General features: G+C 35.4%; 4 protein-coding genes across 5 annotated transcripts; 2 read left to right on the top strand and 2 right to left on the bottom strand.

The window, feature by feature from the left end:
- The first annotated feature begins 1,609 nt into the window (after positions 1–1,609).
- Positions 1,610–4,677, top strand: UTR7 (UDP-N-acetylglucosamine (UAA) transporter family). 2 transcript variants are annotated; one of them, XM_011083734.3, is made up of 8 exons: positions 1,610–1,769; positions 1,913–2,112; positions 2,521–2,626; positions 2,751–2,996; positions 3,124–3,234; positions 3,360–3,518; positions 4,115–4,258; positions 4,372–4,677. In XM_011083734.3, exons 2-8 carry the CDS (start codon positions 2,078–2,080, stop codon positions 4,537–4,539), a joined length of 969 nt encoding a protein of 322 aa, XP_011082036.1. In that variant the 5' UTR covers positions 1,610–1,769; positions 1,913–2,077; the 3' UTR covers positions 4,540–4,677. The 2 variants fall into 2 exon arrangements, with proteins under 2 accessions (XP_011082036.1, XP_011082037.1); XM_011083735.3 differs by lacking the exon at positions 1,610–1,769 and having other exon boundaries at positions 2,095–2,112; positions 2,786–2,996.
- An 847-nt stretch (positions 4,678–5,524) lies between these two features.
- Positions 5,525–6,565, bottom strand: LOC105164911 (fasciclin-like arabinogalactan protein 3). The gene has a single exon (XM_011083736.3). It carries the CDS (start codon positions 6,503–6,505, stop codon positions 5,738–5,740), a length of 768 nt encoding a protein of 255 aa, XP_011082038.2. The 5' UTR covers positions 6,506–6,565; the 3' UTR covers positions 5,525–5,737.
- A 3,078-nt stretch (positions 6,566–9,643) lies between these two features.
- On the bottom strand, positions 9,644–10,802 carry LOC105164912 (fasciclin-like arabinogalactan protein 14). The gene has a single exon (XM_088882089.1). The coding sequence runs from the start codon at positions 10,715–10,717 to the stop codon at positions 9,899–9,901; it is 819 nt and encodes a 272-aa protein (XP_088738215.1). The 5' UTR covers positions 10,718–10,802; the 3' UTR covers positions 9,644–9,898.
- A 5,431-nt stretch (positions 10,803–16,233) lies between these two features.
- On the top strand, positions 16,234–20,052 carry CSLC5 (Cellulose-synthase-like C5). Its single transcript, XM_011083738.3, has 5 exons — positions 16,234–17,826; positions 17,967–18,275; positions 18,357–18,647; positions 18,828–18,941; positions 19,032–20,052. The coding sequence occupies exons 1-5, from the start codon at positions 17,104–17,106 to the stop codon at positions 19,674–19,676; spliced, it is 2,082 nt and encodes a 693-aa protein (XP_011082040.1). The 5' UTR covers positions 16,234–17,103; the 3' UTR covers positions 19,677–20,052.
- Positions 20,053–22,303: the final 2,251 nt, after the last annotated feature.

Here is a 22,303-nt window from a genome sequence, read left to right as displayed (position 1 = left end):
TACAGGTGTTTATCTCATTTTTTATAAATTAATTATAATTTATTTTATTATTTTTTGCAATAATGATATATTGACCAACCCAATGTAATGCTTAATTCTTTTTATATATCGATGTGATCATGTAACAAACGATTATTACAAAAAAAAGAATCTAGAATTAGTATTATCAAGTACTTATTATTTATTTGCTGATGTTTATGACTCTAAAATCATGAGTTCGATCTCTACCAACATGTGGGATGTTATTCTACTTCATAATAGGTTATTGATTAGATATAGTTATCTTATATTGATGATTAATTAATACATATATGGTTGTTATAGTTGTTGGTAATTATTAAATATAAATATTTGATATTGATGATTGCAATCTATTTACTGAAAGAAATATTTACTATTTATTTATTTCATTAATTAATTTTAAATTCTAACTTGTTGTTTATGACAGTACATATTCCGAAGCCCAATAGTATACTAACTTTTTGTAGTGGCCCAGAATTAGTCAAAACCCATAATGGGCTTAAGGAAAGGAGTGCTACTCAGTAGGCGGGCAGATACATGTGCTACTGAGAGTTTTATGCGCTGACACCCTGTTGCCGATGACATGGTGTTTTCTGATTCACCGGTTGGATGCCTGCACCGAGAAGTGGGAGGAAGTGCAGTGTTTGGTAACTGGTCCAAATTTGTTGGCAGCAATTCTTACTTCTCCATTTCAAGTTGTGATTACCCAGGAATTGCATATTTGCAGCTCCTCCGACATGGGTGTCTACAGGTGGGATGATTGCAAGATACAACCTTCGATTCAGAAGCGCTTTTGCATTCTCTAACACATTGGATCAAGACACCATTATTTTGTTCTTCAAGTTGATGCATTCTAATAATGGGAATCCATTATGTGAACTTAGTAAAATCTGCATCTATATTGTCGAATCATCTTTCATGTGCTATTGTTTAATTCACATTGTCTGCTTAAAGTTATTACCACGTAAAAAAAAGTGGGCTAATGTTTGAGCTTTATCATTATTTTACTATAAGAACAATTCACTAAAATATTGTCAGGACCACAAAAATGAGAGGAAGAGCGCAAATAAGAAAAAGAAAAATAAATAAATTAAAAGAAAGAAAGATGAAACAAAGAGAAAAAGGAGGAGAGAAGCGATAATTTTGAAATTTATTTTCTCTAAATCATGTTTGGTCCAACATATCAATAACGGAATAAATTTGATGTACTTTTCATGCAATTTAGTCACTTTCTTTTAATGGGCTTAAAGCAATTTTTCCTCATGTGATATTGCAAATGAGTAAATTATTCCTTATAATACAAATAATAATAATTTTCCCTTATGTGTTTTTTTAATATAAAACAAATTTATCAGGGTAATTGTTGTATTTAAAAAATATAGAAAAATAAATTATTATTTTTTTTTATAAAAAAGTAATTTATTGATTTATAATATATGAAGAATTTGATTGTATTTTTTCTTTTTTTAACTGTAGACAACACATATATATTATATTGCAAAACCGGATTTGAATTAAAATTTTATGACAAATTCAGATTTGTGTACGAGTTAAACTGCGGCGCAGGCTAACCCCTGCAAGCTCGCCTCTGAATGCGATGGCTTTTCTCCATTTTTCCTACGTATTTATTGCGCACATGCAAGAACATTTCTTTACTTTTGTATATACTTTAATTTGTACATGTGTCGCGGTTTCCTCCCCACTGTTACCACACTTCTACTGCTATACACCCTACCCTCTCTTCAACGGTTCGCTTCTACGCAAATTCACCCCTCAAAACCCCTTTTTCTTTTCGGCTTTTGTCGATCCAAGAAAATAAGGAAAATCCATTTTATATTTTCCGTTGCTTTCAAGATTTTTACCGTCAAGTCATGATTTGATTCATTTTCAGGTGAATTTTTGAGGTTTTCTTGATGCCCTCTTCGTAATTTAGCTCGACTCTGCTGTCCCTGGCAGTTGGATCTAATGAAGTAATTGAGCTCGATCCGCTGTTGGAGATTCTCCACTTCTGTTCTGTAATCGAAAAGGCTGAGTTTTTCCTTTGTGGAGTCCGTAGATGGATTACCAGTCGGATTCAATTCCATATTTGAGGTTATTTTTCTCTTTCTTGTTCTTTGTTTGTTTCAATGCTCACAGTTACTCAACAGTAATTATAGTAAGAACCAGTTACGTTTCTGACAGATTGACTTGATTTCATTTTTCCTTTTCTGGTCAGATATTCTGTTAGTCTGTGTTTTCCTGTGTGCAGTCTGAAAGAAAACATTTACTTCTTGTCATCGTACGTATCGAATGTTGTTCCTGAGTCCGAACAATCATTTACTATTTCTGTGCTGTGTTTCTATACATCCATGTATGGAAATAATACCGTTGTAATAGTGTTAAGAGAGTACAGAAATGAATACTGTGTTTGAAGTTCAACATGTTTCTGGTGTAGAATTGGGGCCATAGAAGAATTCACGGATATTTAAATTTAAACGGGGTTCTTTTTAATCAATGTAGTTTATTTGCGGCCTTATCGTATGGAGTTGCCTCAATGGCGATGGTGTTCATCAATAAGGCGGTGCTCATGCAGTACGCACAATCAATGACTCTCCTTACCCTTCAGGTACAGCAGATTGTACGCTCATGCATGTGTTTGCTGACAGTCATCTCCATCTTTTCCATTGTAGCCGTGCGAACTTTTTGTATCATTGACAAGAGTTTTCTCTCTATGTTTGAGCCGTCATCAGCAATTGGTGACTGCTTTGCTTATACACTTTGGCAGAGTAATGGGATACACAAAAGCCAGAGGATTTAATATGGCGACAGCCAAAAAGCTTCTTCTAGTTTCCTTATTTTACAATGCCAATGTGGCCTTTGCATTAGCTAGTCTGAAAGGAGTAAACATTCCAATGTACATTGCCATCAAAAGGCTCACGCCGCTTGCCGTACTTGTAGCTGGATTCTTTACTGGAAAGGGGAGACCTACAACTCAGGTATATACCATCTATTGATATTCGACTATGTGCTTCACTGTTTTCCTGCCTTACACTTCTGCTGCTTTGCTTTCTTGGTGAGTTTTAGTAATAAGATATTGACCCAGTTAGTAAATATTTTAAATAGGTCACTATGTCTGTACTTCTCACTGCTGCTGGAGTTCTTATAGCAGCACTTGGAGATTTTTCCTTTGATCTTTTTGGGTATACCATGGCCTTCACTTCTGTTTTTTTCCAGGTCCGTTTTTGCTCTTTTATCTCTTTATGATAAGCAGCAGATTTAGCAGCGTTACTGTTCAAGATTGCAAAAAATATACTTTTTCTGTGGAAATTTATCTGCATAACACCAGTTTCCATTTGCAGACCATGTATCTTGTATTAGTGGAGAAATCAGGGGCAGAAGATGGGCTTTCCTCGATTGAAATCATGTTTTACAACAGTGTTTTGTCGTTGCCATTTCTTCTATTCCTCATCATAGCTACTGGAGAATTTCCAAATTCTTTGTCAGTACTATTTACAAAGGTTTGGACCTTAAACCATGCTGATACATTTGAACTTCTCTCTGTTGGCATCTGGATCAGTTATTTATTTCAATAGACATTTAATATTTAAGGCTTGAGCTAGAAGTCTAGAGCACTAATGCTTAAAGGCATTGTAGTAAGGTGAAAATTGTATGCAATTCTTTTTATAAGAAGGTCAAATCATGTCAGAGATGAAATTCATATACTTCTCAGAGTGCAATAGCTTCGTTCTTACTACAGTGTCTCAACAAACTGGAAAGGACAGTATCCTGTATCTATGAAGCAGCGGGGGAGCAGAAAATTTCCTTTATACGCGCCCTGATTGAGACTCTTAGCTTATCGACGCACAGCTTACACATATTATAATTCATTTATTAATGGCTAATACTGAAGAATTTTCTTTTGGGTGATCTGATAGTTAATACTTCATATTGTACTTCTTTACCTTCTTGAGTTCATTTTCATTGTTTGCACGGCAGTTTCCTCTCCTCCTGCTGCAGTTTTCTATTGGCATATTCATCGAGAGCTATTGTTTACTTTTTCTTACATCTATAATACATTCTCTGTTATAACATGCATAAATTGTTTAATGGACAGAGTGCTTCATTATCATTCTTGGTTATTCTTCTTCTTTCCCTGGTGATGAGCATAGTTCTGAACTACACCATGTTCTTGTGCACCATTGTCAACTCCGCTTTAACTACTACCATAGTCGGCGTCCTCAAGGGAGTTGGCTCCACGGTACACGACCCAGACTTGATTCCTTCTCTTCCCTTTTGCTTTCATCTTTGTATGAGTAACTCATTTGATTCGTTAATGTAACTGAGCTGCCAACTCTTTGCTTTTCTGGTCAGACCCTCGGCTTTGTGTTACTGGGGGGAGTGCAAGTACATGCTCTGAACGTCACCGGGCTGGTAATCAACACTGCCGGTGGGGTGTGGTATTCACTCGCAAAGTATCAGCAGAAGAAGAGGAACAAGTTGCCTAAGCTGATGACAGATGTCGACGGCCATCGAAAATGAGATCGACCACACACTCAAGAAGGCGTGTTGCTTTTACTAGTTGATGAAATTTCTTACTTTCTATACGTGTTATAGACTTGTGAGCATATTCTTTTTAGCTAACTCATCAATAATACCTTTTTATAATTTTCTTTGTCATATTTTGATGGTTTGGGGTATTGGGAGTACCATTTCACGGCTTTCTCGTTCCAAGTTTCGTTGCATCTTTTATATATGTTAATGGAAATGCATGTGTATAAATAATTTTCTTAAATAAAATATGCCGCGTGTATACTTAAAATGAAATAAAAGATGCAATAAAATTTAAAACAAAACATCCAATCTGATGGAAAGATTCAAAAATATCAAATAAAACACTTGAAAGAATATAAATATCCACATCTACATAAAATATTATTCCAAGACTTAAGAATCATGAAATAAGTACTTTGGCTATTTTTTTTTTGGGAATACGTAAAAATTAAAAACAACCATCCAATTACAAATGGCAGCAAAGGCATAGACCCAAGTAGCTTGAAGAGAACCACTAATGCGTAACGACAACCATGGATAGAAGAACACGGTATGATCAAACTTGCCACACTTACATCCATACACTTCTTGGTTAACTACTATAGATATCTCATTCATTGTTGCATTCAGGTATATGAAAATGATCTTAAATTTTGGTTACTTGCCTCTTTATATCCCACCCTAAGATCAAGATCCATCCACTGATTCGATCGTCGAATGCTAACTATAGAGTGTTGTTTGACTATGTGGTTTCAAATTGCTCAAAATCATCGTGCTCAAGATACGACCCATACAATTCAATCTCAATACACAATCAGAATGTATTGAATGACATTATAAATTTTGTTTTAAAAAAAAACAACAACAATGTTATTCCTCTATAGTAACTTTATTAAAAAAGCTATATATCACTTATTCATATATTAAATCAAAACATCCTTACAATATCTTGTGAAATAAATAAATAAACATTAAGAATCCTTCTAGAGGTAGCATTACGTATAAAATGCACTATGCACTTAGTTAAATAAAATGACGCTTTATTCAGTTTCAATTATGAATTTCAGAACATTCAAACGCAACTAAATATTGCTAATTCACATGCATGCTATGATTCTTTACAAAACCTCCATAACATAAACTCCATCTACCACCAAAATTTTTGAACAACGATCTCACAGTGATTCTAGAAACCTGCAACCAATGATGCCACCGCTGCTATCAACCCAAATCCAGACATCGCCTGCTTCACGGCGGCGCTGTTTGCATTTGGAGATAGCTCTGAGCTACCATCTGCCGCCGATGTACCTTCACCCTCTGGACCAGCAGCAGCCTCTTCTTGCTTTGGCCCTTCCGCCACTGCAGGCCCCTCACTACCTGCTGGGGCGGCGGCATTCGGCTGCTTAGCCGACGCTGGGCTCAAGGCCCCGTCGATTCCGGGAGCAATAATTGGGCTAGAAATGCTGAGAATCGAGATGTTATAAGGCTGCGAAGCAACGGAACTCTCAACTTTGGAATCCATTGAGGCGCCCTTCACGGCGGAGCTGAGAAAAACCTCGCTGTCCTTGACGACAACATTGAGGAAGCCCTGTTGTTGCTTGGCCTGCCCGTACGTCTGGAAGAGCGTGGTGAGGGGACCCTTACTGGTATTATATTGTTTGAGTTTCGCGACATCATAGTAATCAAGGACGACGTGGGTGCTGATGATTCTCTTCTGGACATCCTCCTTTTTACTGGAGATGTCGCCGAAGCGGCCGTTGCTTAGGGCGAGAATGGTGATGGTATTGCGACGGTTGATCTCATCGGCTACACCAGTCTTGGAGAGAAGGTTGTTGAACTCAGTGTAATCAGGGTACTTCTCTAGGATTAGGGTGACATTGAAGGCGGAGGTGGTGGCCGACGAAAGGAGAAGCACGGCGGAGACGAGGATTAAGGCGGAGGTGGAGGGACTCATTTTTATTATTAACCCTTGGCCGAGCTTTTCCCTAACAGGAACCAGTGTCGCTTATTCGAATGAATGTAATGATTTTAGGATCAGTCTAAGACCCGACCTATATATATATATTCATCAATATTTTTTTTAATCACATTAAATTAATTATATTACACATGTCGTTGTACTATTTTTTGAAGAACCGTTTAGCACTCTTTTCCACATAATTTGAATGGCTTTGAACGTCAAGAGGCTACAAATTCGGTTGGTTTTGGATTTGAGGGATCGGCCAACGACTTCGTTGGCCTCAACATTGCTGCTAATCAATTGAACCAAACATAATATTATCGAATAAGATATGATATATATTTTCAATCAACTTAACCAAATTTAGGATAATTTATCAGCTTTCATACAATATTCAATCCATGATTATAATCCTATATATTTGATGTGGTTGTGATTTTAGCGAAATGATGAAACGAGAATTTTATCTGCGACATAATTGCGCATCAGGTGAAAATACGCGATTTACGAGATGATTTTTGGTATGTATGAGAGGTAAAAATCAATTAATAGTAACTTCCTGTAAAAAAATAATACTTTGAGTATTTATAGCGGTATTGAAATTATGTAGTGTGGTAGGGTATATGTATTATTGTATGGCTTATATGTATATAATTACTTTTTTGCCCTTGTGAATAGAAGGTGTAATGTTAATATATACATCATATGGCCCCCACTCTCGAATTAAATATCTAGTGTAGCATTTTGTCCGAGAGTAAATACTGTAATATTTTGTCCAAGAGTAAACACTTTTTAAATTGAGTTTAACATATGGAGTGGGTGGGTGGGCAATCATTTATTGTTCTTGATAGGCTTGCAGAGGCTTAACCATGCCTAATTGAATCAAATCTGGATCCACCCAGCTGGACGAGCTCCAAGTGTCATGCGGGCCGAACTGATCTATGTGCCTCAAGCTGTGTTGGGCGAGCTCGAGGCAGGCCCAGTTGGTCTAGGCTCGAGGTTATGCCTCGAGCTAGGCTGTGTGAGCTCGAGGCAAGCCCATCAGTACTGCAGACCCAACTAGTCTGGGCCCCATGTGTTTTGGGAGAAAACATACAATATCGCGCGCTCTGAATTTTGAATCCAGGTCAAGAAGATAAAAAATAAAAACCTCCACCACTCCATCACCAAGTATATTTCAAATTTTTCTACTCTCACTCTCTATTAGTAAAAGTTATTCAGAATTCTTTTGTGTTATGAGAGATTTCAACATTGTTTTCAAAAGATGAGACTCCCCGTTACACTAGAAGATTTTCCTGTGTTGTGGAGTGGCGACAGTTCGCGAGGTGGGTCTTGTTCTGCCCCGTTCACTTGTGCTTCACGGATCACATCCAAATCATGGATGTTACGAGCTCGACACCTAGTTTGTATACTCAGTGTCGACGTAAATTTTTCCAAAGACGGCGTCAATGATGTGGTTGTGATTTTAACGAAATGATGAAATGAAAATTTTACCTACGACACAATTGCACACTAGGTGGAAATACACAGTTTATGAGAGGGTTTTTGGTATGTATGAGAGGTCAAAATCAATTAATAGTAACTCGTGTAAAAAATAATATTTTGAGTATTTATAGCGGTATTGGAAATTATGTAGTGTGGTAAGGTATATGTATTATTGTATGGCTTATATATATAAAATTACTTTTTTGCCCTTGTGAATAGAAGGTGTAATGTTAATATATATATCATATAGTCCCCCACTCTCGAATTAAATATTTGATGTAGCATTGTACGACAGTAAACACTTTTTAAATTGAGTTTAACATATGGAGTGGGTGGGTGGGGAATCATTTATTATTCTTAATACGCTTGTAGAGGCTAAAAAATAAAAAATAAAAAAATAGTAAAAGAAGATAAAAAATAAAGACCTCCACCACTCCATCACCAAGTATATTTTAAATTTTTTTACTCTCACTCTTTATTAGTAAAAGTTATTCAGAATTCTTTCATGTGTTATGAGGGGTTTCAACATCGTCTTCAAGAGATGAGACTCTCCGTTACAATAGAAGATTTTCCTGTGTTGTGGAGTGACAACTGTTTGCAAGGTGGGTCTTGTTCCGCCCCGTTCACTTGAGCTTCGCGGATCACATCCAAATCGTTGATGTCACGAGCTCATGATTTAGTTTGCATACTCAGTGTCGAGGCAAATTTTTCCAAAAACGGCGCCAATGAAGTTGTGATTTTAACGAAATGATGAAACGAGAATTTTACCTACGATACAATTGCACACTAGATGAAAATATACGATTTATGAGAGGGTTTTTTGATATGTATCAGAGGTCAAAATCAATGAATAGTAACTTCCTGTAAAACATAATATTTTGAGTATTTATAATGGTGTTGAAAATTATATACTGTGGTAAGATATATATACTATTGTATGGCTAATATATAAAAAATTATTTTTTTACCCTTGTAAATAGAAAGTGTAATACCAACATATACATCAATATTCTTCATGATATTCTTCATAGTCCCATCAAACCCAAAAGCATGCCGTGTGCCAAGGATTTTGACACCAAAAGTAAGGAAATTTCAAATATTTTAATTTGCTCCACGAATTACTTTGCAACAAGATGACAAACTTTTGCAATAAAATACTCGCTGCAAAATCTGTTGTAACATTATTTTGATGATCTATCTAATTTGAGTATTGAAAGACTATTATCAAGAACTTTTTAATGTGATTTTAATGGTACCTTACTTTATAGGTTTCATTACAAAAATTTTTGAGAAGCATTTCATGTATTTGAGCGGCAGAGTCAGAATTATACACTAAAATCTACTATCCATAAAATAGTAGCAACATACCCCCTGGTCCAATTACTCCTTCAAATGAAAGTTTATTGTAATTTTTAATTATACAATGTATTGATTAAAAAGATATATTGTCCGATCGTTGAATTTATTTAAACATTAGTATAATAATGTAACTATTACTTCTATCTGAAAAACAAAGAAGTAATAATTAGGATAAATATATTGGGAAATGAATGTCTTTTTAATAATTTGATCAGTTTTATTGGACGAGAGTATAAATATATGAGATGGTAACAAAAAAAAATGAAGAAGATTAGTAATGATTTCTATTTAATTGAAAAATTGGCTAATAATTGAATCATGATCACCTAATTTTGACATGCTGGATGAGTGAAGTGCTTACAGATTAATTGTTAGGTTTCCCCTAATTAATACGTACGTGCCGCAAGACTATATACACATTCAAGATATTCGATGATCATATATCAATTTAACTCTTCAATAATTTAATTCTATTGGCAACTTTCAGACAATTTGACCTTTGTTTATTATCTACACAAACTTATTTCCAGGACGACCTTATTTTCAAAGACTTGCAGCAACCAGCGACGCCAACGCCACTGTCCAGGCGAATGAGACCCCAGAAACCATGGCACTGCTTTTCGCTTTATCGGCATCGGCAGCATCAGCCGGGGAATTTGGAGAATCGGCAGGAGCTTCAGCTGGGTTAGGGGACGTGCCGTCGCTGCTGGTCGGAGCGTCAGCATTAGTGACAGATACCTCCGGGCTTTCGGCTGAGGCAGGAGCGTCGTCGGTAGGTGAAGACGCAGCATCGGATGGGGAGGGGGCGGCCTGGGGAGGCATGGGGCTCCTGTTTCCATCGATTCCGTTAGCAATGATGGGGCTAGAAATGCTGAGAACGGAAATGTTGTAGGGCTGCGCAACGACGGCGCCTTCGAGCTGGGAGTTCATCTGGGAGCCTTTCTCGGCGGAACCGAAGATAATGTGGCCTTCCGTATTATGGGTAACATTGATGAAGCCTTGCTGGTCATCGGCCGTCCCGCTCGCCTGGTAGAGAGTGGTGAGCACCGCCTTGCCGTTCTTCAGCTTGTTGAGCTTCGTGGTGTCGTAGTAGTCCAGGACAACGTGGTTGCTGAGAATTCTCTTCTGGACATCCTCCGTCTTGCTGCTGAGGTCGCCGAGGTGGCCAGCGCTAAGGGCGAGGACGGTGACGGTACGGCGGCGGTTGATCTCAGCGGCGAGGCCGGTCTTGGAGAGGAGACCGTTGAACTCGCTGAATTCAGGGTACTGCTCCAGCATACGGGTGATGTTGAAGGCGGAGGTGGTGGCCGCGGAGGAGATCAGAAGCACGGCGGCGATGAGAATCATGGCGCTGTGACTCATTTTTGCTGAAAATTATAAATCAGGTGAGCAAAAACGAGTCTGACGAATTGTGTTGGATTTATTCCTTGCAAATCAAAGCTGCATGTCGAGTGTGGTGATTGAGGGAGCGGGTATTCTGTGTATTTATTTCCGCATGAAGTTCCCGGAATTAGAGGTGGTTGCGCAAACCTCTCTTCTCCGCACACTCTCTACGGTCTACTTCCAATGCATGCATCCTAAAAAGTTATAATTAACTAATTATACTTAATATTTATTTCGTGAAATTTGAATCAATTATATAATAAGTACAATAAATATATAATGTAATTGGTGTATAGTTTATAAAAAAATGAATGATTCCACTCTCCTCTCCTAAAGTTTGTTCTAATTACACGTAGATCCCCTTTAATTTAAAAAATTGCATCTATAAGTTTGCTTCCATCTAACAAATAAACACATCCATTAGGTAATTCATCAAAGTTGTTGATATTAACAAAAAAAATTAGAAAAAAATTTATATTTATCCTTCGGTTGACTTATTATTGGTCAAATAAATCTTTTTATAATTAAATTACCCTCATACGTCTCACATGTTAATGTATATGAGAAGGTATATTTTCAACGTTATAATTGTAATTTAGTTCTAAAAAAATTATTTAACCTAAAATAAGTTAATAATAAGTAATTCATGGGAAAATATCAATTTTCATTTAGTTTTTGTGTTAATATCATCAAATCTAGTGAATTTGAGTAACGGAGAACTTATTTGTTATATACAAACAAACCTCAGGGATGCTAGATATAATTTCTCAAACTATAGAGGGTCTACACATAATTACACGAAACCTCATGGAAGGGGAGTGTAATTATCCCTAAAAAAATGAGTAATCTCATATTAATTATATTACACTTACTCAATTTGATTCGACCAAATCTAATTTTAGTAAGAATTTTAAAATTAGTTTTGTTTCTTGGTTTTCCTCAAAGAGGTGCATTTAGTGGTTGTTCTTCAAAGCCTGATTCTCAGTATAGTTTGGGCTGGCTTTGGACCCAACTGGGCTTAATCACCCTAAGAGGATGTCTGCCGCATTTACTCTAAAACCTTACAAATTCATGTATCTTATAAATTGTTTTAATAAAAATATATTATATTTTATTTTTAAAATAAACTTTTGAAACAATTAAAATATTAAAAAAATATGATTGCAAAACTTATAAAATGTTAATAATAAAAAAATTATAATTAATACAACCCAAATTAAAGAAATTTATTTAAATATTAAATATATATAAAAAATTATTTACTTTTATTTAGATAATCTCAGAAGTTCCTAACGTCTTATTTTCGAATTCTATAAAAACACGTTTCCTGAGGTATATATGTCGTACCCTACAACATTTTATAAGATGCCTTATTATACTTATATAATTTTTAAAATTCTCAATATTTTTTTTGAAATAAGTTTAAAGTCATGTGTTCGAGTTCTATAGAAAGTGTGTGTATTTATTTCACTTTATATAAAATATTTATTTTATTTTATATGAGTTATTATAATTTATTTATCAGTTTCAGTCATATTAATGTATTAATTAAATTAAAATTATCAGGATGGTTTTTTATTTTATTTTATTTATTATTATTAATAAAAAAAACTAAAATATAAAAAGTGATGCCAATTGCCAAGGACAGATGGCCAATTGTGTCTAGTGTTGGTAATTAATTTGAGTTATAAGTAGGGGGGCAGCACAGCCACAGCAGATACGATTGTACTTGTAGGGAAGATACTTTCCTTATAAACAGCTGTCGGTTATCTATTCTTCTCCTCTCACTTTCTTTCCCCCCATTTTTTTTTTTTTTTTTTTTGGATCATTATATTTTCCTCATATGTAATGTAATTATACGTCAATTCTCTATAATTTAAAGAACTACATTTATATTTATAAAATTTATTTCCGTCTAACAAATTTAGTTAAAATTCATTAAATTTGTTAATATTAACAAAAGAATTTATAAAAACTGATATTTACCTTTAATTGTCTTATACTAATTTATTGTAGGTCAAATAATATTTTTTTTTACTGAGCTACCCTTGTAACAGTGAAAATATACCTCCTCACATATATTAACGTATGAAAATGTATAAGAATAATTTGGTGTGATACTCCCTATCGATAACATTATTTTATGCTACTTAATTACCCCACGTAATTAAATATATTTATAAAGATAACATAAGCATGACCATGACCATAGTTATACCACGGACTCTGTCAATACCACTAGCCGGAGTGTCAGCTTATTCACAATCTTTATACATGTCTCAATCACATATAGCAAGAAAGAAATATTACTCTTATTCACAAGTCATCCTCTCTATTAATATATCATCAACATTCTCAATTTCAAGACTTCTAATTTTATTAATTTGTGAGTGGAACACTGCATACTAGCCTGACCTAACTTGAAATGAACAACGTGGACTTGTTCTTGGAGAGTGAACAGAACCCAATGTCTACACCTGAAAAATGTTGCAGAAGGGTGAGTCTGCGACTCAATAAGTAAACAACCAACTCCAGCTATACATAAAATTTTATCTTTAGTTCAACACTACAACATTATGCAACAAATAACACAAACCACAAATTAGATTCTATTATATCACATTTGATTAATGATGCAAACATCTCACAACAATACGATCAACTCTTCCCTTGTTAGTATACGTACAAGATGGTGATATGAGACCTTTTTCCACCAACTCATCCTTACTTTTCGTCATATTAAGTTTAAGTGAATCTCCCTTTGAGCGCCACACAGGCTAGATTTGCCACACAGGCTGAAGTTGCCATACAGGCTAGTTTTGATTATCAAAGAGGTATCCATATAATCATTATATTCAGTTTTCATCACCCCCTCATGTTTATATCACTATTTTTGTAAGCAACTAGTCAAGTAAAACCACACATCATCATATCTCTTCAATCATATTCACATGGTCCCAACCATACACTCTTGGAGTATGAAAAATACACTTTACATCATACTTCCACGATATAAGCATTCAAAGTAGCACATCTAATCAATTATACCATCTTGCTTTCACCAAACAATCATTCAACTGAAACTATCCGTCAAATACTCCTTCCCATATATTAGCCACACAACCATATGTAACATAGAAGAAAATAGAGCACATATATATAGATGATGTTAATTACCTTGCTTCCCACATAATCATTCAACTCAATAATTCATCAAGTATAGCCTCTTCATCGTTATTAGCAATTCCAATCATACATTTTCCATAAAGATAATATCTAGATAAAAATAGCACATATAAATTACGTCAATCGTCTACTTACTTTATATATTTATCATTGATCGTCTTAGTTTGTTGTATGCATTTTTTCTCATTTGTCAAAAATTTGAAAAAAAGAAAATCATATAAATGTACCTTTTTAGTTTTGAATTCGGTCCAAGACTTGTGCCAACCGGCCCTGCCCTATTCCACCTCTGATGTAGTTTGGACCCAAGTCTATCCCATCTTGTCTTAAACCTGCTCTAACTTTGCACTTAAATTCGCTTAGCTCTTTTTTTCTTTAATTAATTAATATATTTTTATAAGAATTAAGATAGTTTTAAGATATAATTATATTTATTCATAAATATTATTTGAAATCGATTTTAGACAGTACGTAACGCTTATCCAAACTCGATCGACTCTGTAAAACCAAAATTCATCGGACTCGACGATAAATTAAATCTGAATGTTATTGGGTAACGTCCAGTCCTACCCATTCCATTTACCATCCCTATGTATTAAAGTTTTAATAAAAATACGACTAAAATAAATCAAATACAACACGATTTATATAATAGCTGTAGGAATTGCATCGTTTTATGAATATATATTATCATATAATTATTGGCGCTATTAGCAGTAAATGACAAAGGAAAGGAGAAAAGTGAGGGTGTTTAGAAGGTGGGTAGTTGCCATCTTTGTATGTCATTAAGACTTAATTAACTTAACAAAACTATAAACTCTTCTTATCATTAAATTTATATATATATAAGTAAATTCGTCCTTTCTGACTTGTTCCCTTTGATAAAAATGATGAATATGACAGCACTAAAAGTTAAATCAGAATACGATCAATTTATTTATTTTCTCAATAATGTGAGTCAACTTTTAGTTTTTTAGAATGTAATTTATGATGCAAATATTTAATTTACACTAAGAAAATATTTAAATTGAAACAAAATTTAGGACCGAACAATAAATCAAACTACTCGATACTTAATTAAAATTGATTGATAAAAGCTCGTTATATTATTCGATAAACTTTCCAGCGCGGTTCAAATAGTACAAACTAGTATAATATACTTAAAAATATCAAATTCATTGGATTTAGTTCTTGTTCGATTAAAAAATACTTAAGACTCGATCAGATCAATAATTAAATTAAATTCAAATGCAATTTTCAATACTTGATAATAACTAAATAAACTTACGATTATGTGTTGAACTCGATTGAAATTATTTAAAACCCTAAAGAAGGCGCATGCTTGCAACTCCGAAGATGGACGGTCACGATCTTGGATGTCACTTTAGCATTATTAATTAATGTGGTAGCTAGTATATTAATTAAAATAACAAATGGGTTTTGCGTGAATAAATGATTAATCGATCAGGTTTGTCAGGACATTGTATTACTTTATGATTTTATGGTTGGGATGTTAATTTCTAGAGGTTAATTAAGTAGCCCATCATCAATCAAGTATGCAGCAGCAGCACCTCAGCCGTTGGATTCTTGATTATTTTCCAATTTGATTTTAAATTTCAAATATTGTGTCTGTATAATTTAATGTTTCCTCGACTTCCTAAATAAAAACCCACTAATAAAAGATGGTAATTTTCTTGATAAATAAGTTATTCCTCAAATATAATAAAGGAGTATGAGAATGTCGGTTCACGCAAGGTAGCTTGACAATGACATTCCTTCTTGGCTTCCTGCACAACCACAGTGTTCATTTTTTTTTGTTTTAAGGAATAAGCGGAGGGACGGTAATTATATGATTATATTAATAATATTAGTATTTCAACACGATTTTATAAGTTGGATAAATTTTTCTTTTCATAAATGGTTGATAAAATTTGTTTCGTCTGATTCTATAACCATATTAAACGACCACTGATTTATTAGCGTCATGCTCACATGTACATTATATTTCAAATTATGAACTAAGTTAAGTATATATACGTATATATATATATAATCTTAGTCACCTTTAACCTGAACTAATTTGGTTTGGATACATAATAGTATTTATTCATAAAAGCTTGGTTGTTAAAGTAAATTTCTTGGACATAAAAAGCAGCAAATAGCTAAAAAGTCATTCATTACTGCTTAATATGATCATCATCATTGCGTGGCGTTACGCATAAAGTTAGAGATTATGATGGGTAGGGATCACCACTAAGGAATGTACAATAATTTCAAAATAAAAATTTTCAGACAGAGAGTGTTCTTTCTTTACATGCCACTTTTAGTTCATTCTTGCCATTTCAACTAATTCTTAATCATTTTCTTACAAAAGAAATTGAGATTAAAGATCAGGTAAAGGCTTCTTTTACTAGAGAAAGTGTGCGGTTAGAGAATAAACTTTTCCTCGTTGAGTGGGTAGAGATGAAGCTCATCTTGAGCGTTGGGATCTGCATTCTGCTGTCCTTATTTTCAACTCATCCTCCCACCATTCGCTCTACGTGTTGTTTGCTCTCAATAATTGGTAGTCAACAGTTGATAGACACTGCTGCTTCTGCCGTTGCAAGAAATTGAGTGGCCAACTACTGTCCCCCTCCCCTTCCCCCCTTTTTTAATAATAAATAGACCATGTTTATGTGTTTTTTGTGTGTGTATTTAGGCTCTCGTTTGTTAAAATTTTAACCAAAGTAAAGTTAAAAATGAGGAGTGGTGGTTCTGGTGAGGAGAATGAATAAATATAAGGTGCTAAGGCCTAACTGGTCTGGCAGTGGCAGATGGTAGATACCTTTCTCTACGATGGTGCCTTGCTTTGTGTAGTGTTTTTCCAGGGTAGCGTTTGAGAGTGTGCAAAGAATATTGCAAATACTATTCTTTATTATGGCTCTTTTCTCTGCTGTAATTACGTTTGGCTGTGAGACTGACGGCTATTTAATTAGTGGTTTCCATTGGTGAAAATCCTTGCCCATTGTGCTTGTTTCTCTAATGGGTGGTATCAAGTTCTTGATTTTGAGATCTGGGCTGTAAAGATTTCCTCAAATAATTAAAGTTTCTAGCTTTTGAGCTGGTTCTTGGATTCTGGGTTGTTTTCTCTTTGCCTTGCAGGGTGAGAATTTTCACCACCATTTTGTAGGGGAAAGAGGAAAATGGCTCCAAGATTGAATCTTTTTGACTGGTGGGCTAGAGACGCAGCAAAGGGAACTCCTGTGATTGTAAAAATGGAGAACCCTGATTTCTCCATTGTGGAGATTGATGGACCTGATGCTGCATTCAAGCCTGTGGAGAAGGGCAGGCTGAAGAATGCCAAGCAAGTTAGATGGATTCTGATGCTCAAGGCTAACAGGGCTGTCGGCTGTGTTGCTTGGCTTGCAACTATCTTGTGGGCTCTTCTTGGAACTATCAAGAGGAGGTTGATTCTAAGGGAAGGAGTGGCTCTTGCGAGTGAGAAGCTTGGAAGGGGTAAATTAATGTTGAGAATCATCAAAGCCCTTTTAGTGATTTCATTGGCTATTTTGGGATTTGAGTTGGTTGCTTACTTCAAAGGTTGGCATTATTTTGAGAACCCAAATTTGTATATTCCTCATACCTCTGACCTCCAAGGTTTTTTCCATCTGGTTTATGTTGCTTGGTTGGAGTTGAGGGGGCAATATATTGCACCGTTTGTTCAATCTCTTTCCACCTTCTGTGTTGTTCTGTTCATCATCCAGTCTTTGGACCGTCTGATTCTTTGTTTGGGTTGCTTATATATCAAGCTGAAGAAGATCAAACCTGAAGTTAATGGTGATCCTTTTCAACAGGATGAAAAGGAAGGAGCACAATGCAATTACCCAATGGTTCTTGTCCAAATTCCCATGTGTAATGAGAGGGAGGTATGAGATTTTCTTGTCATAATTTTTCTTCAGTGTCTTGTATTTAGTAAGTAATTCTGGTGAAGATTTGATGGTCATAAGGGTGTAATGATTTTAGTGAAAATGTTAGACTTTAATAAAGTTTCGGCTTTTTCACACAGGTCTACGAGCTGTCCATCTCTGCAGTTTGCCAGCTTGATTGGCCGAAAGAACGTCTGTTGATTCAAGTTCTTGATGACTCTAACGACGAAGGCATCCAATGGCTGATTAAGGCCGAAGTCTCCAAGTGGAGCCAAAAGGGAATCAACATAATCTACCGACATCGTTTGGTTAGGACTGGTTACAAAGCTGGGAATCTCAAGTCCGCAATGAGTTGTGATTATGTGAAGGATTATGAATTTGTTGCTATATTTGATGCAGATTTCCAACCGACCCCAGATTTTCTCAAGCAGACAGTTCCACATTTCAAGGTGAAAGAAATGCCGATTTTCATCTTTGAAAGTAACACACGGATAAAATTATGATTACTAACGTAAATTGTTTTCCTGCAGGACAATCCTGATCTGGGATTGGTTCAGGCTCGGTGGGCATTTGTGAACAAGGATGAAAACTTGTTAACTCGTCTCCAGAACATCAATTTGTGTTTCCATTTTGAAGTAGAACAGCAGGTTAATGGGGTATTCTTGAATTTTTTCGGTTTTAACGGAACTGCTGGTGTTTGGAGGATCAAAGCATTGGAAGATTCAGGCGGTTGGCTTGAAAGGACAACTGTAGAAGATATGGACATTGCTGTACGTGCGCATCTCAATGGTTGGAAGTTCATATTTCTAAATGATGTCAAGGTATGAATCACCACATCTTTTCCGTATAAATATTTACTGCAAAGTGAGTATTAGTTCGACAAAATTGGAAAGACTGAACAACATTACTCGTAGCTAGCCAATTCTGTAATTCAAGAACATCCATACAGTACCGGGGCTAATACAAATGCCTAAATTATGTGGTGTATGCTAATGAATCAGGTTCTCTGTGAAGTTCCCGAGTCTTTTGAAGCTTACAGGAAGCAACAACACCGGTGGCATTCTGGTCCTATGCAGCTTTTCCGCCTGTGCCTGCCTGCTGTAATAAAGTCAAAGGTATGTTTGGTGTTCATTCTATCTTCTACATAGTCATGAGATGGAAAAAAACCTCACTAATGGTCCTATGATGTGCAAAACTTTGTGCAGATATCCATATGGAAGAAAGCCAACTTGATATTTCTCTTCTTTTTGTTGAGAAAACTCATTCTTCCATTCTATTCTTTCACATTATTCTGCATAGTTCTTCCTTTAATGATGTTTATACCCGAAGCTGAGCTGCCTATGTGGGTTCTTTGTTACGTGCCGGCTCTTATGACATTCCTCAACATACTCCCCGCGCCTAAATCTATCCCTTTCCTTGCTCCCTACCTTCTTTTCGAGAACACAATGTCGGTCACCAAATTCAATGCGATGATCTCGGGACTCTTCCAACTAGGCAGCTCGTACGAGTGGATTGTGACGAAGAAGGCTGGCCGGTCTTCAGAATCCGACTTGCTGACTGCTGCTGATAGGGATATGAAAGCACTGATCCAACCACAAATTAGCAGGGGAGCTTCAGAAAACGATCTTTCTGATCTCGGTCTATTGAAGGAACAGAAAGGACAAACACTCAAACCGGTCAAGAAAATAAACAAGATATACAGAAAAGAACTAGTTCTTGCTTTCCTATTGTTAACAGCTGCAGTGAGAAGCCTCTTGTCCGCTCATGGACTCCACTTCTACTTTCTGCTTTTCCAAGGAATCAGTTTCGTCCTTGTTGGTCTCGATTTGATTGGAGAGCAAATGAGTTGATAAAGAAGGGAGCTCGCTGTGAAAAATACAACATTTCGGCAAAGTCATGACCGAACAGAGCCTACGCCACACAACCTCATCGCACCATGCACGACCAAGGTAGTCTGTCCCTATTCAATCACCATTTACCATTTAGTTCAGCAATTTTTTCAGAGTGAATATCATTTATAAAGCCAATAAGAATTTCCCCTGTTCCATATACCCTTATAACATTTTTTTCTCCGGTTTGCTGTTTTAGATAGGATAACAATCGACATAGTCCTTCAAAGATAGTTATTGTTTTGTATGTATGTACTGTGGTGTTCATCATTCGCCCTATATATATATATATTGTACATGGTTGAACATGATGATTTAATGCAGATTATCTTCCACATTTCTTGCATTATTGTATACATTTCTCATCTTATTCTGAACTACATGAATGTCACAGAGAACTTGCATAATGCCATAACCCCCCCACCCCCACCCACCCCAATCCCACCAGGCCTTTCACTTCAGTTTTCTTACCTGTGGTTTTGTATCGTGGAGATGAAAACGGGCGTCGGCAGGCGAAACAGTATTTAAAAAAACTGAATCTTGAGAGGGGCTTAAGGCAGTTGAGGGGCCACAAAATATTGTGTGGGGTATTCAGTAGAGCAAGTTGTTAGAGGTTTGGAACTGTAATTGGGGCAAAATTTGCCTTTGATTGACTAGGTTTGTATGGTCGGAGCCTGAAAATCAATGGTGAGAAGGAATTGTGGTTGGGATTATGACAGGCCACCTACAGAATTTGTTGGCATCTTGCATCAATGTTTGTGTGTGATATTCCATAAGCTGGAAAACGTGCAAGGTTGAGTTGTTTGGGATCAACTGGGACAAGTGGTTGATGTTCCATTGCTCTCACATGATGCTGCATATTAGAATCTTGTTCCCATCTCTGAAATTCTTTCTTATCAAGAAACCAGGACCATGCCTGCAAATTGTGGGTTTCTATCCATGGTTAAGGATTAAGGAGTTGTGTCCTGAGAATGGCAAATTTAGTCCATTTTGATCATTTTGTTGTGTAATTTTAATAATTGGTGTATTGAGTATAAAAATGATCGAAATTTGCTAAAACAGTTGGAAGGGTGCACCCAATTAACTCGGTCACATCACATGCATCTCAGTATACTTTTTCGGATATTTTTGTTCTTAGTGTATAAAATTTTTAAAATTATGGGATAAAATTGTTAAAATGAGTTTGTATAGGATTTAAAATCGTCATCCTCTATAAGACTAAAATTGTAATTTTCTCAAGAAAACGTCGACCATGATTAATTATCCATGGAAATTGGTTGTAGTGAGGAACTCATTCTTTGAAGGGTAATTGTACCCACAATTTAGATTAGGCATTTGATTGCAGCAGTGAGAGAATTTGTTATCCTCTTCCATTTTTATACTGATAAAGAAAAGAGAAATGTCCCTCATGCAGAAAGAGCCAAAGAATTAGGGATGGAAATCTCTATCAATCGGCAAAAGGAAGAATCTATCAACACTTTTTGGGTGATTTCAGGCTTCAACTGAGCCTCCAATTTTGGGTTAACCCATTGAAAATTGATGAAATTGAAAATTCGATTTGGTATTTTTTATTTTAGTATTCAATTTGATTTTGATTTTTTACTGATTATTGAACTTTAAAAATATATATAATAAAAAAAATATAATAGATAAATACTAAATATCTTAATATCTTTATTTATAATAAAAAATAATATTTTATAAGTAATGCATACTTAATTTGTTATAATTATTGATTAACAAATAATCAGTAATAAGTACATTTGGAGTAAAATATGAAATATGACTTTTTGTTGATGCCAACAAGTTTCATAAATTTGACTGACGAATGGGTCTATCTATTGGATCATAATAAATATCACTGATATTAAATGTAATTTTTCAAATCATAAAGGATCTCTGCAGTAAATTTTAAGAGAGGTCAGTGTAATTATCCAAATAAAATAATTTAAGTAATGTATTAGAAGAGTAAAAATAGGGAAGATGTGACATTATTGTTGAGATCCTGGATTGAGAGCATTTAATGGTAATAAGTAGTTTTCAGGGAAATCCGTCTGAGACTCACATCAACAATAAAAAAGAAAGACACAAACATATGCAAATTAATTCTGTCAAAAGTGAGACCAATTGTGTTTGTGGTCAATAATTATTCATCATTTATTAGTTATTACTTTTGTGTTCAACTACTTAACATGGGATCCATACATAGCTGCTGCAGCTGTGCTGTGCTTTCTTACACACATAAATTCTCAACTGTCTGTCACAGGACAAGAGAGATGGGGCTGTGGGCTGCATCTGCATCCCTATCCCCTACTACTCTTTAACACTATCAACTCTCCAAACACCATAATTCTCATTGCCCATCTAATGAAATAAAACAATTGGGTAGTGGCATCCATTAAACCTCTGAAAAACAGGCAGACGGATACGAAATTCTACCCATATAAGTTGTCAGTCATTAAATCACATGTGATAACGTCGTTATGTGTTAATTGAACAACATAGTATGCTAAGTATTTGCACTATTTTTTTCACCTCTCTACGTCTTAAACTATGAAACAAATGGTTATTCCTTTCTTTCAAAAAGA

Source organism: Sesamum indicum, linkage group LG6 (assembly GCF_026168435.1).
Source record: "Sesamum indicum cultivar Baizhima isolate 11 linkage group LG6, ASM2616843v1, whole genome shotgun sequence".
Lineage (NCBI taxonomy): Eukaryota > Viridiplantae > Streptophyta > Magnoliopsida > Lamiales > Pedaliaceae > Sesamum > Sesamum indicum.
This window is presented reverse-complemented; position numbering and strand designations above follow the sequence as displayed.

Bases quoted from the DNA above. Each gene is read 5' to 3' on its own strand.
- UTR7 (XM_011083734.3), top strand. From the start codon at position 2,078: ATGGATTACCAGTCGGATTCAATTCCATATTTGAG. The intron at 2,997-3,123 runs GTATATACCATC...TATTTTAAATAG, and splicing joins AGGGGAGACCTACAACTCAG to GTCACTATGTCTGTACTTCT. The intron at 3,235-3,359 runs GTCCGTTTTTGC...TTCCATTTGCAG, and splicing joins TCACTTCTGTTTTTTTCCAG to ACCATGTATCTTGTATTAGT.
- CSLC5 (XM_011083738.3), top strand. From the start codon at position 17,104: ATGGCTCCAAGATTGAATCTTTTTGACTGGTGGGCTAGAGACGCAGCA. The intron at 18,276-18,356 runs GTGAAAGAAATG...GTTTTCCTGCAG, and splicing joins AGACAGTTCCACATTTCAAG to GACAATCCTGATCTGGGATT. The intron at 18,942-19,031 runs GTATGTTTGGTG...AACTTTGTGCAG, and splicing joins CTGCTGTAATAAAGTCAAAG to ATATCCATATGGAAGAAAGC.
- LOC105164911 (XM_011083736.3), bottom strand. From the start codon at position 6,505: ATGAGTCCCTCCACCTCCGCCTTAATCCTCGTCTCCGCCGTGCTTCTC.
- LOC105164912 (XM_088882089.1), bottom strand. From the start codon at position 10,717: ATGAGTCACAGCGCCATGATTCTCATCGCCGCCGTGCTTCTGATCTCC.